The 19,937-nt window shown below is 43.5% G+C and overlaps 1 protein-coding gene across 1 annotated transcript in view; it reads right to left on the reverse strand.

Annotated features, from left to right (window-relative positions):
* PTPRQ (protein tyrosine phosphatase receptor type Q) overlaps positions 1-19,937 on the reverse strand; it is a 1,500,794-nt gene that overhangs the window by 250,663 nt on the left and 1,230,194 nt on the right. The window contains exon 53 of the mRNA XM_078647981.1: positions 4,446-4,490. Within this exon, the coding sequence (XP_078504107.1) occupies positions 4,446-4,490 (45 nt within the window). The remainder of the gene's footprint in view (positions 1-4,445; positions 4,491-19,937) is intronic.

Consider the following 19,937-nt stretch of genomic DNA (forward strand, 5'->3'; position numbering starts at 1 on the left):
TTCCGTTTGCATGAGGGGCAGACCATAGGCAAATCCAAAGCGTGAAAAGTGTGCGTGCAACCTACTTCTCCAGAAGTCCTCATGCTAAGGAGGGATTCAGAGCTATAGTACCTTTTTTGTGGGGGGCAAGATGCAGGGGTAGTGGCCCTGGTCCCTGTCCTGCCGCAGACGGGCGCAGACGGGCGCAGACGGGCTTGCCTTCGGTGCGCCCGCTGCGCCCGCCCGCTGCGCCGTCGGGAAATGGTGATCATTTTATAGGAGAAGGAGGGTGGGAGGCAGCCAGCGACTAGAGCGCTACCCCTGCCGTCCCTCCCAAGATGGCGTGCACCCCTCTCTCGCACCAGCACCTAATCGGCTGTGCGGAGAGTAGGGCTCAGGAGCGGCGTTGGCGAGGTAGGGACTAAAGTGCAAATTACGGTATACTAAAAAGGCACCAACAAAATACACACAATTTTTTTAAATTAATTATCGAGCAACAGCAAGTATTTTAAAAGGAGCGCCAAATTTACAAGTGATATAATCTGCTGGCCTAAAATCCCCCGGCTTCCGCCTCAGGGGTGAACAGCACACTAATCTGAGTGTCAGAGTGCAGTGGTGTGGAAAGGTGTAGAGTGCATTGGCATAAGGTAGTGTAGAGTACAGTGGTGCAGAGCAGAGTGCAGTGGTGTAGAGTGCAGCTATGTACAGTGTATTGGTGTTGGGTTTATTGGAGTAGAGTAAAGTGAGTGGTGTAGAGTGCAGTAGCATAGAGTGCAGAGGTGCAGAGTAGATTAGAGTAGCATACAGTGGATCGGTGTAGAGTGCATGGGCATAGAGTTGAGTGTGACAGAGTAAAGTGCATTGGTGAAGAGTATATTTATTGGCACAGAGTACAGCAGCGTAGATTGCAGTGCTGTTCAGCAGCGTAACCTGGAGTGGAATAGAGTATATTGGAGTGGCCTAGACTGGAGTGGTGTAGAGTGCAGTGGTGTAGAGTGCAGTGGTGTAGAGTGCAGTGGTGTAGAGTGCAGTGGAGAAGAGTGCAGTGGTGTAGAGTAGAATGGCGTACAGTGCATTGGCATACAGTAGAGGAGAGAGGAGGAGAGTGAAGTGGCACAGAGTGTAGTGTTGTAGAGTGGCGTGGTGAAGAGTAGAGTAGAGCGCAGTGTCACAGCAGATTTGACAAGATAAGAACACGATTTACAGACCTGTTTACTGAAAGGGGCGACTTGTGGAAGAATACAAGGAGAGTTGGTGTGAAAAGCCTTTGCTCCTTGGGAGAGACAAACTCACCCTTGACAGCCTAGAACAAATAAAGCCAGCAAATAGAAAGCCAGAACATGTGAGTTACAAACCACAAGGCAAATGGTAAGTAATGGGCAGAATGCATTCCCGGTGAAGCTTTCTGAATGTCCCCAAGATGTCTTTAGCAAACAAGACATCTGCAACCTAGAAACGGGGCCAAACAATGCATTTTACATCATACCTGAGCCAAGCAAACTTGATCCTCTGAAGGGGCGTTGGGGATTCACCCTCCCCAAGATATGTTTGAGAGAATTGTGTTAAAATGTGCATTTTCAGCATAATTTCCCCCTGAAATGTCTACAAAGCCAACGGTGATTGAGGCAGTTCAGAAAAGGAAATGTCACAGAGCCATTTATTTTTCTTAGCCTCCGTCTCCCGCTCTACATTTTAATTTTTTCCATCTACTATATCACATCCATTTAGATTCCAATCATATGTTACAAGCTTTCCTGTGTACTTCACATGAACTCCAGTATCGAGAAAATACTTATAAATGTGTTTTTCGGGACTTAAGCATAAATAAAGAAACATAAGCATAAATGTACTAAATAATCAAGATAGCTTAGGTAAACTATGTCAAGTGAACTTAGGAAGCTTAGTTTCATGCTGATGGATGGATGCACTTAGCCTACATCATATCGAATATACAAGCTGCAGGTTGCATGCAAAAGGTCCGTGTACAGATCTCACACGTTGTTAACCTATGTACATGCTGATGTCTGAAACTGTAAACATGTCAGAGCTTGGTTCATTTTCATGAGCACCGCATATTTATCTGAAACTAGACTACAATTCTAAACGATCTCCATCAGGGTGGCCTTCATTACGTGCAGTAACTTTCACCACTCCTGAAATGTGAGTCTGTAATGGAGTCATTTTGGGTGCTAATGGTGGGGCATAAGATGCTTCCATTGATCACAATAGCAACAGGCGGGCTAAATTACATCAACTTTTGCAGGGTGGCAGACAATTGAACACGTTCACTGTGCACCCTTTGATTGCGCGTGTAGTATTGGCTAGAAAAAACACATTCGGCTGCTAACGTTTTGTTTCATTCCATACTACACCTGCACAAAAAAGAATATAGTTAAGTATTTTTGGGCTCTGTTGAAATTGTAAGCAAAATGGCTGACAGTCACTCGGAAAGGTTTTCTTTGCATAGCAAGATGAATACATCTTATTGACATTATTTTCTTCTGAAATCTTGGAAAAAGAAGTGGTTTGCCAGGTGAACTGACATCTTTGCTAACTGAGGCAAGGCCAATTCAGAAAATGTGATCTCCCAAAATGATACCTTTCTGGTATTAGAACGAATCATTGCTGCTCTCTATGCTTCTTAGGAGGCCTTTGGTGGTTGTAGCATTCTTTGAGGATTCAGTGTGGGAATAAAATCAACCCAACACTATTACAACGTGGTAATGAAATAAAGATAAAAAAGTAGTTCCAGAGACACTTTCCAATAATCATTCCACTGTTTTTTAGATCATTGTAACGAAAGAGCTGTTTACTAAAGAAAACAGCATAGCAGCGCTTCTAAAAATAAGCGTGCACATCTGCACTGTGCAGACATTGACCAGGCATTAAATGGCCCCTTAAAAAATATAAAACCGTGTGTTCTAGTAGCAACACTGTGATCTGAGTCAGCTGTAAGGATACTTGTAGTTATTATGTAAAGGGGAGAAAGTTATCAGGAGAGGTTGTGCTATACTGCCACCACTGTACCCATTTGGGAGACAGTGTTGGGAAACAAGTAATGCTCAACGGTAGTTCTCCTGTAGTGCTGTGGTAGGCACCGTGTTAGCAAGAAATTATGATGCACCACAATTTAGCAACAACATGTTCCCTTTTTTCTTTAGCCCATGCAGAAGACCAAAACCTAAAAAGACCAAAACCTACGCATACCGGAGTCTTAACTGCTACATTAGAGTCAAACCTCACAAACCCTGAGACAGATTCTACACAGTTCACATGTGACCTTATAGTTGCTGCTCTTTTGCATTGACTTTTCACTTTGAGAGGCTTAATAAGGTACAAACCTCAACCTTCGCTGCCTTAAAAAACAGAGCGAGCCATTAAGGGTGAAATGTGTTGGTTGTCCTCAGTGCAATAACATCATGTTATCAGCAACAACTTCCCCATAAGGAAAATAATATGAAGAAGAATTATAAAAGGGCCATCACACCCTTCATGTCCTACTGAAAGAAAAAAAGAAATGTTGTTGCCCATAATTGAGTGATTTTCACTACATAATTGGTGTGCGTGCATTCTATTGTATGCGTATAGGCATTTTTCACTGCAGGACAGAGGGGGATTACCCGTGGTTCGTAGAATGCACAGGGCACCAAAAAAGAACCTCTTACAGAACAATTAAGGTAGTAAAGTGTGAAGTCGAAGGGATGGAGGCACTTCGCTTCTCTGTTTCTCACTTAATTGAAGGTGAACCCAGCGAGTGGCCCAGTGAGTGGCACTCAGATTCTGTACCAAACATCATTTCAGTACTGACAAAAGTGTTGTGGTCATATCTGTGGCTCTCTATACTTTTTGGACCCTCTCACCCTGTATTTGGCTCTCCTTTGAATATTCTCCCCTTCTCAGTCTCCTCTTCACTTCCTTACATTGATGGAACTACATTCAATTTACAGGTATGACAATAATGTCATACTGGCGCAGAAATATAAGTTAAATCAGCTTTCAAAACAGATTCTTGATACAATGTGAACCTCTCAAAAACAGGGTTGAAGCAATCATACTAACGCCTCTCTATAATGCATAATTTAGACAAGAGCAATTAAAACATTACAAAGGAGTTAGTCCTACAACTGAAACAAGCCAAGCATGGTTTATAAAGAAATAAATGATAAAATCTAAGCAGGCACATTTTAAACAGATGGCACTTTAAAAAAACATTTTCTTTACCAAGTTGCATTGTATGACTATGAAAACACATAACAAATATAGACGGACATGATAAATGAGATTGCATGCCACAATAATATGGGAAACATGCTTTCATTTCAGGACACTTGAAGTAGTGTGCCAGTAATATAATTCAGAAAGAAATGGTTCACTCTGAATCCACACAAATAACATCTAATTTAAACACTATGCTACTTAGTAACAAAAACACAGCACTAGGATATCACACTAGCTTGTGAACTTACTGGATGACATATATGTCCTTTCGTCTAAAGAAAAACGACGAATATCTGGAAGTAAAGATTCATCAATAGTTTAGTGCAGGATAAGTCATCCGGGTAGCCATCATCACGGAAGAATTCATTTAGTTCTATCAGTCTATATGGATCGCTGGCATTCACACACCGAACTTATATTATCAGCACATAAAGAAGTAAGCTGTAGAGTGCATTACACTTTTCAAGTTGTTAGGAAAGGAGACACATGATAAAAAAACAACCCTATAGATGATAAGGAGATTGGATTATTTACAGGACATTTATTGACATAAAATGTGGAGAAAACAACTTACAATTCAGAAGAAAATAAAAAAACATCACAATTACATATATGAAGATCTAAATCAGATCAACTATTAGAATGTTTAAGAATGAATTAAGTGCACTAAATAAGTAAGCTGAATTCAGAGGCTACCTCCTAAGTTGTCTTTGTGAACTGCTTAGTAGCTGGGTGTGAAACTGGTGATTTACGAAATCGTAGTCGCATTTGCCAATACATTACTGGATCTTGTATCTAATAATCAAATAAATAAATAGAATCGATGAGATAACTTAATTTTCAGTCTCTTCACCAGCCCTTGCCAGAAACCATTTCTGTGCATTATGTACTAATGTGATTATGCATGTGATATTTCTATAGTGCAAATCTAGCACTGTATATCGTTGAAGACAAGCATAAATTCAACGAATACGAGGAGAGGAAGCTGGATTGTGGATGTTAATGCACTGCAATGTAGTGTTCTTTAAAGAGGTGGGTCTCCAGCTCTTACGCCAATTTGAAGCTGTATTGGGGCAGACCTGATGGATACGGGATGTTGTTACAGATCCTGGGTGTATAGATGTAAAAGGCCTGCTCTCTTGGTTTTTCTTTTTTTGCACTTCTTATTCTACAGTCTGATGGTGGCCTGCCTGCAGGTGAGAGATCCATCAAAGATGGTGATCTTGTCTGCAAGATACGTGGGAGTGCTGGTAATGATAGGTTTGGTATGTATGGCTCTGGCAGAGAGCACTAGTGTGAATAAGTGGATTCAAATCCAGTTCCTCACTGATATGATGTAGTAATAGTTAACAAAAGCTGTTACCCACTGTTGCTATGTCACAGTAATTCCAGGCTGCCTTGGATGGTCTCTTTGAGGGCCAGTCAGAGCAGCACTAGAAACCACCGAGCACAATGCCTGCAGTAGAGGGAAGGGAAGACACAGAGAGTGGTAGGGGTGGGTGGCACGAGGCAATATATTTCTTTCAATTCGGGACAAGGAGGAGAGGCTATGTTATGTATGGTTCCCCAATAGTCACATTCCTTTGCATAAAAGTTGAAAGCAAGGGCAGATGATTTTGGGGGGCCATAAATACAATAAATTATAGATGGGCAAAGGGTGAATTACAGGGATATTTTTCTCCTTGGGTTCTGAGTGACAGCATAGACAACTCAAGCTTCTCTCTCATTGTCTGAACCACTGGGTGAAAAACTTCCCTGTAAATCACAGTTACCCATCTATAATACTATATGTAACTGATGCAGCTGGTTTTGAAGATGGTACTTGCTGTACTCAATGTGCATCCCCATCAGGATGGAGATGATGTGATCATATTTCTTAAGGCCCTGGAAGAGATATGCTGCAGCATGTATGATGCCCCACAGGGGTACCAGTGTGCAGTTCTGGAGGCCATGCAGTAGGGCATTTCCACGATTCATATACAAAAGTACGAGGGCAGTTCTATAGTTGCTTTCTGGAAGAAATGCTTTGACTTTCTTTAGAAGAGGGTGCTGGACTCGCTGTCTATGCTTTTTTTTGGCAATGTGCTCCTTGTAGGTTAGGTTTATATCAAGGGGGAATCCAGGTGACTTAGCGTTCAGAGAATGTTGGGGTTTGACGCCCTCAAGGTTCATGTTATTGTGCATTGTCTTACTGTATTTTTGTATTGTTCTTGGCAAATGCCAGGAATTATGCATTGGCATGTTTTAGCTTCAGGTAGGTGCTGGACATCTGGTATCGATGATGTGCAAGCAGTGCTTGAGGCTGTGAATGTCTGAAGCAGAGAAGCCTTTCAAGTAGAGTTGTGTCTAGGCATATTGGTGAATCTTGATGCTGTTATTTGTGAGTAGAGCACCAAGCATACCCTATGCATAGGTTGAAGGTGAGAAAACAGAGTTTGGAGCTTTGGGAGATTCCACAGGTGATAAGGATCTTTTGTGACCTGGATGTGCCCATGTGAACAAACTGGTGTTGGTAGGAAAGGTAGGTGGAGAACCATTGAAGGAGATTTCCAGTGAATCCAATTTGAAACTCTAGGGTGCGTATGATGTTTGGATAGTTGACTGTGTTGAAGGCAGCAGCGAGGTCCATCAGTATCAGAAGGCAATAACCATCTTCAACTGTGGAAAAGAGGGCATCATCGATGATGTGTAAACCATCAATCAATCAGTGTTTTATAAAGCACACTACTCACCCGTTACGTTCCCAAAGGCATTGAGGGGGAGGGGAGGGTGCAGCTCCGTTGGGGTAATTCGAAGAGCCAGATCTTGAGGTCTTTCCTGAATTGGTGCAGTGTCTGGCTTCACAGGAGGTGGAGGAGGAACTTGTTCCATGTCTTGGCTGCAAGGTAGGAGAAGGACCTTCCACCCGCTCTGTTCCTGTAGAAGCGTGGGACAGTGGCTTGAGAGAGGTCAGCTGATCTCTTGGGTGTGTGGAAGGAGAGGCGGTTGTTGAAGTATTGAGGTCCGATGATATGGATGGACTTGTATGCAGTGGAGGCCTTGCTGCAGTGTGATCTGAAGCCAGACTGGTAGTCATGCAGGAGATGGTTAGCATTGATATGGTCATGGAGTTTTATATAGACTCCTTTTTCAATAATCTTGGTAGATGAGTGATAGGCCAGTAGTTGGTGAGATCATCAGGGTCTAGTGTATGTTTCCATAGCAGCTGGAGGATCAGGCATCACTTGAGACCTTCTTGGAAAATGCCTTAAGTGAGGAAATCAGTGACAATGGTAAGAAGGGATAATGGAGGATCCTCAGTGAGAGCTATGATGAAAGATAAATTACTGCTTAATTTGTGCCAGTGTTTTGTAAACACCAGCATGTATTTAATAGAAGGCACATCATGGTGGTGGTGTGTTTGTATTTTTTTGCAGAGTTTATTAGTGAAACATTTAGCTATTTAGTATTCCTTCAAAATGATAAAACTAGGATGTGTACCTTTATTTTTAAAGTGAGTGGAACCAGCTGCAGTGCAATAATGTGAAATACTTTGGGCCCCGGTACTTGTTTAAAAAAAAAAAAATTAAGCACTAACAATGGTGAGACATCATCTTCATAAAAAGCGGCTTTGATGGAATTGAGTTTTGTTGTACCTGGCCCTCTCTGCAGCGTTAGCCCCAAAAATGTTGCCTTCACCCCTCCTGTTTAGCTGAATGTGTTTTTGTTGGCTTTAGGACTTTGTGTACTTTACCACTGCTAACAAGTGCTAAAGTGTTTGTGATCACTCCCTAAGCCATAGTAAAATTGGCTATCACCCACTGGTAAGTCCCATGTAAAGTGGTACTACTTGTACCAAGGGCCTGCAAATTTAATGCTAATAGTGGGCCTGCCGCAAATATTGTTCCACCTACTTAAGTAACCATTTGAAAACCTATCTCAGGCCTGCCATTGCAGCCTGAGTGTGCATTTTGAAACTGCCCTTTTGACCTGCAAATAAACATTTTATCAGGCCTAAACCTTCCATTTTAATACATGTAAGTAAAACCTAACGTACGGCCTGAACAGCCAATAGGGGAGGGTATGTTGTGTTAAAAAAGTTGGATATGTACTTTTACATTTTTACATATCCTGGTAGCAGTGGTTAATTTGTAAGACAATAAGTGCTGAGGCTCTCGTCAGGAGGCAGCTTGCACCATCCCATTTCTTCTGTTAGCGCCACCTAAGACAGAACCACTGCTAACCATGAAAGTGGGGAGATGTTGTAGCGTAATGGCCAGGAGGCCCGGACTGGCCATAGCGGGCACTGGGCAATCCCCCGGTGCACCGCACGGGTGGGGGCCGGTTTTGGGCCCCTGGGGGCCAATTTTGTTACAGGGCCGTTTCTGCAGCATAGGTGCAAAATCGGCCCTGTAACAAAATCAGACGAAACAGGCCCTGGCAAAGAGCTCAGCAGCGCCCCCAACCCCCCGGGGGGGGAGGGCGGCTGAGCACTATGCCAGGGCCGGTTTTGGTTCCCAGTCCGGCCCAGGCTGCTGACTTTGGAGCTGGGGAACCAGGTTTGACTCCTGGAGTCTTCTTAACATTCTGTGAATTTTGGCAAATCCGGTAAACTCACCCTGCCTACCATAAATGAATGTGAATTTGTTTTTAACTGGTGCTAATGCAAAGCGCCTGTGTTGATGATTAAGTGCTGGTGCTGCGCACCGGAAACCACCAGCTTAAATTAAGCGCTGCCTGTAAGTGAAAAACTCTCACATTTGTTTTTCACTATTGCCAGGCATATCTTTCCCAAAGTATAACTGTTGGAAATGGCCCTTTGTGCAGGGTATCCCCAAACTTTTAGTTTCTTCCTTCAATTTTTCCTGAACTGTTTTTGTTGGCTTTAGGACTTTGGGCAGTTTACAACTGTTACTCAGTGCTAAAGTGCATATGCTCTCTATGTAAATTATGATTCTGATTGGCTATCAATGTTTGGCATATATGATTTACTAGTAAGTCTCTAGTAAAGTTCACTCAGTGTGCCAGGGCCTGTGGATCAAATGCTACTAGCGGGTCTGCAGCACTGATTGTGCCACCCATATGAATAGCCCAGTAAATGTATTTCAGACCTGCACTGCAGTGTCTATGAGCACAGTTTCAAACTACCATGTCGACCTGGCAAGTGGGCACCCCTCATGGAGGACCAAGGTACCCCCATGGATAGGGTGCAGTGTATGTAAAAGGTACGACATGTGCTGGTGTGTTTAACATGTCCTGATAGAGAGACTTCTGCCAATTAGAAACCCCCATTTTTAACAATAACATTGAGTTACCTTATTACATTTACTAAGTGATGACGTTTCTTTGGGAGCAGGTAGGAATGGCATGTTGGTTATCTGAGGAGTTGTAATTTTAAATCAGCTTCATTGGAAAAGCTGGATTGCAAGTTACAATTCTGAAAATGTCTCTTTAAAAAGTTGCCTTTTTCTTATCCTAACCATTTGGTGCCTGCAGCCGGTTGTCTGGGTCACATCACTAGGCATTGTTGGCAGTTGGCCTTGTGTATTCCTCCCAGGCAGCATCACATTTGATGGTATGGGTGTTGGCAGGAAGGGTTATCCTGACTTGATTGGAGGAGGAGCTGTCACCTACCACACTTGCACTTCAAAGACACTGGCCTAGCACACTCACAAAGAACTACAGACTAGCCTATTGTGCCCCTCACACTGACTGGGACCAGGGCAGGGGGTTAGGAAATTCCAAACACCTCTGTGGGCGGGGGGGGGGGGAATCCATCGGTTTCTCCCACTTCAAAGTGGCTAACAAGTATAACACAAGGACCCTCAGATGTATTCTTCAGTACACTCCTGGACCTGTGGATACTACAGATGAAGGACTGGCCTGCAGCCAGAGGACTACCCTGTTGTGTAAGGCCTGCTGTGAGGACTGAGAAGGAAAACTGGACCTGCAACCTTCATCCCAAGATGAAGTGACTCCAAGGATCAGCTGACTGACACCCTGTTCTGAGCTACTGGGACATAACACGCTCCAAAGCTCCACATGCAACTGTCAAGCTGACATGCTGCACTTGACCTGCAAAAGGACCTGCTGGCCTGAGTTGGAGTGAATTCCTGATCCCCAAGAGGTGCCTTCAAGGTTCTCGACCCTTGGCGTGGTATCAGTTCGCCTTCGACATGGTCTCGCATGGTGTTCTGCTTCAACGTCTAGAGGAGGCAGGTATTACGGGCCTGGCTCTGGAATGGTTTAGATCCTTTTTTACCGGAAGATCCTTCCGTGTCTCTACCCCCCCCCTTTTCTATCACAGGTACATTCAATCGAGCAGGGGGTTCCTCAGGGCTCGACTCTGAGTCCCACATTGTTTAATCTATATGTTCAGCGACTAGCTGCGGTCGTCAGGCAGTGGGATCTTTTGATGGTCTCATATGCGGACGATACGCAGCTAGTGGTTGCACTGGCTGAAGGTTCTACCTTGAACGCCTCTAGGTTCAGAAGCGGCCTGCCGGCTGTGACTGAATGCATGACTTCTAATTATTTGCTACTAAATGGAAATAAAACTGAAGTTCTGTTAGTCAGAAAGAATGCAAGCTTGGGGGGTGAGCACTGGTGGCCGAATGCTCTAGGCAAGACGCCGGAACCTAAGGAGGAGGTTAGGAACTTGGGGGTGTGGATGGACTCTTCTCTTAGTTTCCGTATCCACATCAAAAAAGTTGCAGGTATGCTCCGGCCTTTTGGGAGGTCGTAAACCTCTTTTGAAGTTTTTTGAACCCTCAACTCGTCAGCTGATAGTCCTGTCGACTATTCTTTCTCGTCTGAACTATGCTAGTTCCTTGTTATTGGGGGCTAATCAAGCTGAGATTATCCGGATGCAGCGTATCCAAAACGCGGCTTCCAGAGCCTTGTTGGCCCTCCCTCGGTTTTCCATCACCGATACCATGCGAAAACTTCACTTGCTCCCTATGGCAGAGCGGATTCGATTTAAGACTTTATGTCTTTCTTTTAAGATTCTGAAACTTGCTACCCCGAATCTGCTCTGCAATTTGCTGACCCCGTATGTTCCACCCCGCACATTGCGTTCTTTGGGGCAGCATTTGGTCACTGTTCCCCGGGTGAAGCGTTGTCGAGTTGGAGGAAGTTCCTTCCGTTGCTTCGTGGCCAAATTATGGAACTCCTTGCCGGTTCATATACGTGGATTGGAGGGTGCGTTGGATTTTAGAAAAGCTATCAAAACATACCTCTTTCCTTTAAAATAGCTTTCTGGCCTCTGTTTTGTTAGAGCTTCCCATTAACCAGGTTTGTTTTTCTGTTGTTGGAAGCGCCGGGACGCCCCTTTGCTGGGGCAGCTGGGCGCTATATAAGCTCTGATAACATAACATAACAAACAAAACAGTTGACCTCCTCCTAAAAGAAAGGAGAAATTCTGATGTTTTGGGCTCTCTGTCACTGCAAACATCCTCATTCAAGCCAAGATCTTGCCACCTGTGCCAACCACCAATGCGAAGCTCCAATTAACCTGATTCTTTGTGCTACTTCGCCCTCTAGAGATGGCTGGTAATGCAAGGTCTGCGCTTCGTCCTACAACATAGACAGCCCGCACAGACTGCCAACACGAACCTCCAGCAATGACCATCCACAACACCCAAAGGGATCTTCACGCTTCAGCAATGACTTTCCACAACACTCGGCCTGTTCTTCACGTTACAACAACCATCTGCAACACTCTCCCACTTCTAGTGGCATTCTCCGAGGTTCACTGTACTTTTCACACTGGACTTTACAAGGTAACTTTTTCAGCAGGACTAATCTGGTCCCTGTATCTGGCCCGCACTCCACTGTAGTCTGCCTGAACTTGAGACTTTCTCACGGTCTCAAACAACCAGATAACTTTGTTTTATTTTTCTGAATTGATTTTGGATTTTTTTTGTGTTGCGTTTTCATTTACTGTGTTTTCACTTTATTACTGCTTGAGAGCTGCTTAAATACTTTACACATTGCCTCTAAGTTAAAGCTGACTGCTTTTGTGCCAAGCTACCAGTGGTTTAAGTACAGGTTAATTTAATGACCTGTGTGGTTCACCTGACAAGGATTGTGACTGTTGCTTGACAAAGGCACGCACCCCTCTCAACCAACAACCCAATTTCTCCTGAGCATGTAGCGAGATCTGGGAGAGAAAGCCCTTTGAAGGCAGACCATTGTGCGATTCTATGGAAGAGCTGGGAGTAAGATTTAAGCAGACTTGATGCTGTTGCTGTGCTGTTGGATCTACTAAATGTTTTCCCTGCAGAAGAGGTTGATGGCACTATACTTTTCTGTGAAATGAGGAATAAGTAGGTTTTGCAGGGGGTTGGTGCAGAGCTCGATTGTCTTGAACAGTTTCTGCTTCTGTTGGTGACTTCATTGATGGTATTGGTATAGTACTTTGCTTAGATTGACGTGATGATATGCCTGCATGCTGAACAGAGGGACTTTAGTTTTAAGAGGTTCTTGGGAGGTCTGATTTCTTCTGTTTTATTTCCTGTCTGGAAATCTATCATTTGTTGTCAGAAAGGTCTTCAGAGTATCGGGATACAGAGGTCTTTGGCTTGCACTTGCACATTGCAATTGGGGCGTGGATGTTCACCTAGCTTTCCAAACGTTGTTTAGAAGGGTGTTGGCATTGGACATGGAGTTGATAGTGTGAGGTATGAGTTCAAACATTAGGTTGTTGTCTATGGAGAAGCGTTTGAATTATCTAAAGGTTTGGTCTTCTCTTTTGTGTCGACCTTTGTTTGCTGGCTGAACCATAAGCATGGAGTGTAGGGATAGCAAAATGGTTGGTCCAGTGCAGTGGTATGGTTGGTTTGCATTGGATTGCTGGTGATGCTGAGTAATCAGTGTGGGAAATGTGACCTTTAGAGTGTGTTGGTTGTGTGACATGCTATGCCATGCTGAGTGTACTGATGCAGTTGAAGAGGGCATCTCTTGTTTTAACAGAAAATACAAGCATGCTATTAGAATTTTAACTTTCATTCTTGCACAAATTTTGCTTTTCATGTCCAACAATAGGATGCTTGTAAATATCTGTGCTGCTTGAATTCATTATCTGAATTCTCCAAGGAGGTGATCAAGAAATATTTGTGCTAAATTTGGGAGCTACAGACGTCTGCAGCAATGAATGCGTTCACCTAACCAGATCTATGTTTTTCTGTATTGCTGGCGTTTGTATGGTGTATATGCATAATTTACATCCGTTCTTTTTTTTCAGGTGGCTCCATGTATTATGTCACTATTTCTCCACAAAGTATCCAGACTGACATGGCTATAGAATTCTAATGACGATTTTGGGAAAAGGAGGGCCTCAGGATATGTAGTTTTATAGCACTCTACGCTACGCCACACATCATTTCGGACCATATCAATAAAGTGCTCTAAATAGCAGAGGTTACTACGACTTTCACAGAAAAGAACAGGTTTACCACTGTATGTGCGAAACATCTGACCTTTATATACGGGACGATTGAATATGTCCCACTGTCTTTTCCACTTGCAAATGTTGGGAGGTAACTGGGCCTGGACACAGGGAGCCACACAAGCTCATCTACAGTTACACAAGACACCCATTGACCGGCAACGTGCTCACACATGTCAAAGTGATGCCCCAAGTGTCAGCTCGTCTGGCTCTACAAGCCGGGGGAGAAGAGGTTGAACGTGGAATCATCTTTTACCACACACAGCCGCATCCAAACACCCAAAGCAAACACTCCAACAGCTACTGTCTTTTAATCTTCAAGCCACCCAGAGTTTACAGCAGCGGGGAGGTTAACAGCTAGGTGTACCGAGCTATTTTCAGCCTCTGATCTTTGGGGAGGTTGCCAGCCACACTCTGCAGCACAGCGGGTTGCGCATCTCACCTCATAAAAACATTATTTAGCACATCACTGCTCAAACACTTAATGCTCATTTACCAGTAAGCTCTCAAGTCTGCTGAGAAAAATAAGTTCACTTCTTGGAACGAAACAAACACGCAGAAAGAACGTTGCATGGCCAGACAGACGAAGTATTGCTTGTTTGCTGATTATGATGTATTTTGTTCCCTACAGTTAGAAACTTAGGAAAAATATTAAACAATTATTTGAAAAGGCACGGGGCACCAACAAAAGTTCCTACAGCCTTAACAGCGTGGGACAGATTTACCTTTTATCGTACTTTGTGCCGTATTTCTTTTAACGCTAAGACTGCTTTGAGCGCCATATGTGCAAAACAGCGCTGGCATATCTTCAGTCTGGCCTTTACACAGGGATGTTGCAAAGTATTCAATAAATAGTTTGGAGAAACAGGCATTAGTCAGAGTTGAGTTTTGTTATGTTATGATATGTGATGTTAATTTACGTTATGTTATGTTATGTTATGATATGTGATGTTAATTTACGTAATGTTGTGTTGTTATGCTATGCTGTTACGTTATGTTGAGTTTTGTTATGTTAGGAGATGATACAACCACACTAAGTTAGCTTACGTTTCTACATACGAAGGAGAAAAAAACAAAACTATTGTTTTGCAATGTTTGTTACATTTGACCTAAGAGATGCCTTTCCCCCTCATTTGCTGAAGGAGTGATGATATTATTGATGTTTTTGGGGCCTCTAGTCTAGCTGCATTATCCTTTGATAATTTTAAAAACAAAATGACCTTAGCCCAGTGATACACGATAGCAACAGTAGTACAAAGCCTTTTAGAAATAAGCATTGTCAAAGCCAATCGCTCTTGCCTTGATAATGTGCATGCAGAGCCATTGGCTTTGCCAATGTTTGTTTGTAAAGTATTGTTTTAAATAAGTAAAACAATTGTGAAGGATAAGCAAGCACTTATGGTATCTCAAAAACCCTACATTCAATTAAATCCTTGCAATCTTTAGAAATGGTATTGTATATGTAAGACCTGTCATCCTTAGGGTGGTCTTCCTCCAACTTTTTGCCTGCGTACCTCCACTTTTTGCTCCATCATTTTTTAGCCTTAGGCATTGAAGCACTTTACCACTGCTTATAAGTGCTAAAGTGCATTTGGTTTCCCCATAAACATGGTGACATTGGTATATACCGTATTGGCATATGTAGTTCACCTGTAAGTCTCTTGTAGTGTGGTATACCATATACCAAAGTCCTGGAATCTAAATGCTATGAGTGGGCCTGCAGGACTGGTTGTAGTCTTTCAAACCTGTCTAAGGCCTGCCATTGCAGGACCTGTGTGTGCAGTTTACTGCCACTTTGACTTGCCATTTAAAATCACCTTTGCCAAGCCTTAAACACTCTATTTATTGCACATAAGCTACCCCTAAGGTAGGCCCTAGGTGGTCCTAGGGGCAAGGTGCTGTGTAACTAAAAGGGAGGGCATGCACTTTTAAGTTTTACATGTTGTGGTAGTGACAAACAGCTAAATTCTTTTTTCACTACTGTCAGGCCTACTCTTCTCAGGCTTGCACTGGGAATCTCTTTAAAGCACTTTTAAGCTGTATTCCTGATTAGAAAATAGTAGCTAAATCATGTTTCATATCTTCGGAATGGTAATGATAAATCCTCGTTAGTGGCAATGTTTGATTTTAGAGAGTGGACATTTCTCTGCTCTTAACTTTGCTCTGTGTGCCTGCAGTCTGTCTCCAATACACGTCTGGACTGGGTGACAGCTATACTTTGTGCATTCCCTCTAGACAGCCACAAGCACAGGAAGGTGAGACTCATCTGCATTCTCAACACTCATCTGCATTTGTCTGCATTCTGATAGACCTCCCTGGGCAGGGAGGAATGGGAGAGGGTTACACTTACACTGCAATCATTGGTGTCCTGTCCACACACAATGCACTGATTACCCCCCACAGATAGCCTGGCAGGCAGGACTGGTTGAAAGGGATCCTTGTGCCTTTCAGAGAGCTGCTTTGAAGTCACCTCCTAGATCAAAGGCTCAGTTGAGTATAAGTACTGGTGCTCTGACCCTGCCCAATCAGTGCACTACTGGGCCTGGGAAGAACTCTGAAGAAGTAAAGACTGCTATGCTGTAAGGATTGCCACTTTGCCTTGACTAACTGTTTTGAAAAACTGCTTCACTGCTTTGCTGAGCTGACCAATTGCCTGCTCATCCCTGCCCTGCTGAGGACAAGGACTGGATCCATCTCATTTGAACCCAGAGTGACTCTAACGGCTTGCTGGCTTGCCTGCTGTTTTCTGAAATCTCAGGGACACAAAATACTTCCTACAATCCTGCTGGTGCTGCTGGACTCTGCCATCTGTGAGTCCTACCCTTGACTGATGTGCCCCCTCCAGTCCTCAGCCTCAGAAGTGGGATTCTGCAGCTTTTTCTACATTGACGTTGACGCAGTAGCGGCTTTGGCCTGATCGGAACTGATGCATTGCCCTTCAATGCCTATGCAGCGGCTGTTGGACGACACCGGCTCTACAGACAGCACGTTTTGATGATGATGCAGTGCCTGCATTGTACAGGGATTCGCCGTCAAAGCTTCCATTGATGGAGCGGATCAGCGCAGACATTTGCTTCCATCCACGGATCAGCAACATTACGGCTCTTCCTCGAATCTTCACCTCGAGTAGTCAACGTCGACGCTTTGATCCATTCAAGGTACTTTGTCGGTGGGACCTGTCTGAGTCCTGTAGCTGGCCTGCTGTAGACTACGGTCAGCCTGAACTTTGGAGTCACCCCGGTCTAGCAAGACCATAAGTAAACCTTTAGCGCTATTGACTTCTAAGCACTGTTTTTGCATTTGTTCTTTAAAAATTCATATCTCAAATTCAACTGATTGGAATTTTGTTGTTTTGTACCTTTTTGTTGTGTATTCATTGTGTTACTATGTGTGTTGCACACATAATTTACACATTGCCTCTTCATTTAAGCCTGCTTGCACTGTGCCAAGCTACCAGAGGGCGAGAACAGATTAATTTAAGGTGTGTTTCTAGCTTATCCTAACTGGGATTGGGGCAACCCTCTGCCAACTAGAGATCCAATTTCTAACAGTATATTTTTCAAATTTTATTCACTCAGGAAACTCTGTACAGAATTAAAAAAGAACAAGGAAGTGTCAGAATGTAAAGGTAAATACACTCTAAGATTTCATTTAGTGTGCACAAGATTCAACCATTTGATTCTCTGTGGAGCCAAGGCAGGAGATTTATGGACCTCCAGGAGAAGTGTTTTGCTAAGTACACCTTCTTCCTTAGACGCCAGCTGAGTGAGTGTAACAGATGGCCCTTTCTTCAGCACTATGATAGCTTTTATGTGCTAAAGGTTTCATACAGTCTGAGGAATGCAGGAGATAAAACAAACTTAACCCTCTAAGTCTGATCTTCAGAGATACTCCAGCAAAACTATCCGTTTTGCTGAGAGGGGTGGGGCGCAATACAGCATGAGGGTAGGGAATGTGGGAAAAAGTAGTTAGCTCAATGTGAGAAGTGAAAGGACACAAATCAGCCAACCAATAGGTTTGTCCAAAGAATATGCTTCAGTGGAGTGGCAACCCCAAAAAGGGGAGGGTTTGCATTTGAATAAGAAGCACGCATTGGCAACCAAAGGTAAGCAATAAGTGGGCTGTAAGCCCAATGTAAGTTCATAATAGGTTCTTTGCAACCAAACAGATTGCGCTATCTGGTAGGCATGACCTAGAAGTGGTGTCCTGGATTAGGTACAAAACAGTGATGAAAAATGTTGATGCACAGGAGATGAATGTAGTAGTGATGTGTGTACACAAGGATGGCAGCCATGCTGGAGCAGATAATTTGTATTGTAATGCATTACTTTTTGCCACATGGTGATTTGCTTGGGAGAAACTGTGGCAGCCGCCTGAAGAAAGGATACATATGCTTTCACCAAACAATTCAGTATGAAACTGGTGGCAAAGCAGTTAATCTCCACTCAGTGCCATTAACTGTCTGTTACGACTTATTTAACACATACTCTTTAATCTACGAAAATAACCTAAATAGTGTTGTTTTAAGAAATGCCACCACTTTTTTCTTCAATTTTCACATCAAAATGTTATCCTTTTGGTCACATTTTAAGGACACACACTATTTGGAAATCAATCTCAACGTGTGACTGCTGCGTTTCCAGATTCATTAGATTGTCGCCTTTCTGTGTGATCTGCTCTGTGCCGAGATATTCCCTCCTCGTGTGATTCTTGAACGATATAAATTAAATGATAATAATAATAATGAGGGGTGGAAAATTCAATATTAAGAAGGGATGTTAGACAGGCAAAAGCCTGCATGCTTCTCTAAATGATGGTATTGTATAGGAATCCATAGAAAATTGTGGAAAGACTAGCTGGAAAAAGTGGGGCGGTGTCTTACTATAACAGGAAGAGGTGCATGGGCTAGATGGCCCATATCTTTGCTGTTCTTAACGTTCTGTACAAGATAGAGCCGTATTAAGATAGGAAAAACTCCTCAATATCTTTTGGATTGATGAATGGCCATTGCCATATTTTACTATAGGTCAGGTAGTTCTGAATGTGAGTCAGTGGTGTTTCATGCTCAGCACTTGCACTTAATTATCAACACCAGCGCTTTTCATGAGCACCAGTTAAGGAAACATTCATTTAAGCGGATATTAAGTGATTTGCCCAGAATCACAGGATGTTGAGCTGATGGCGAGACTTGGACCAGGTTCCCCAGCTCCGATGGGTGCAGCTCTGGCCATTACATCACATCCTCTCCCCACTTTCATGGTGAGTAGTTAGTTCTTTTTTTAGGCAGAGCTAACAGGAGAAATGGGCTGGTGCAAGCTGCCTCCTGACGAGAGCCCTGGCACCTATCTTTTTACAAATTAACCACTGAGGTCATACCTAATTTGTTTCATTCATTTGCATGTTCAGAACATTCATTTAATGCAGTCCTTCTCATAAAGAGGCAGCTAGTGTGAAAATGTATGGCAGATCATGTTCAATTACTGAATAATGTTGGATGAGTAATCTGAGATGCATTACCCGCATTGAATGTTCATGATAATTTCAAAGAGAGAAATATGAATTAAAAAGGACTTGATATATTTATGCGTAGCCGAATGTTAGAAATTAGGTTACTTGTTGACAAGGGTATGAGCCCTGTTGAAGCATCAGCAACAATTCTCATTGGGCAAGGCATTAGCAAACCCCAAATTAACCTGCGCTCACCCATTGTCAGCTTGGCACAGAGCAGTCAGGCTGCTGAACACAAAGTACTTGAAGTCCTGGTTTGCGGAGCGTTGCATGGATCCGCGTTGAAGATGTATCGCACAGCTGAAGTGATGTATTGGTTCTAAGATGCAGCAAGGCGGCAGTGTGAGGTCCTGTTGCCTCGACTTCAAGGGTCCCATCGACGAGGCCTTGCGATGCGAAGTCAGTGTTGCGTCGTGCAGTCGGTGCAATGTGTTGGCTCCGAGGAGCTGCGAGGCTGCGATGTGGAGTCTGGCATCCCGTCAATGCTGCAGTTGACAAGGAATGTGAGAGTCTGCACCAAGAATGCATCACACAGCGATGGTTCCAAAGGCAATTCAAGCTGTGACTGTGATGCGAGTCTTTGCAACAGATCCAGTCCAGTTGTGGTGCCTGAGATCATTCATTTATAAACAGTTGTGCCATTGAAGTGGGGAGAAGTTTCTGTAGGCATGCCTTTAGAGTGGACAGTAAGTATGGGCGGAAAATCGTTCCGCTCGTGGAATTTGCGAATTTTTGGCAATTTCGCGATCTGCGCAAAATTGCCCAAAAAACTGCATTGCGCGAGTTGGCGGATTTGTTTTTCTTG

This window comes from Lissotriton helveticus, chromosome 1_1 (genome assembly GCF_964261635.1).
Source record: "Lissotriton helveticus chromosome 1_1, aLisHel1.1, whole genome shotgun sequence".
Classification (NCBI taxonomy): Eukaryota; Metazoa; Chordata; class Amphibia; order Caudata; family Salamandridae; genus Lissotriton; species Lissotriton helveticus.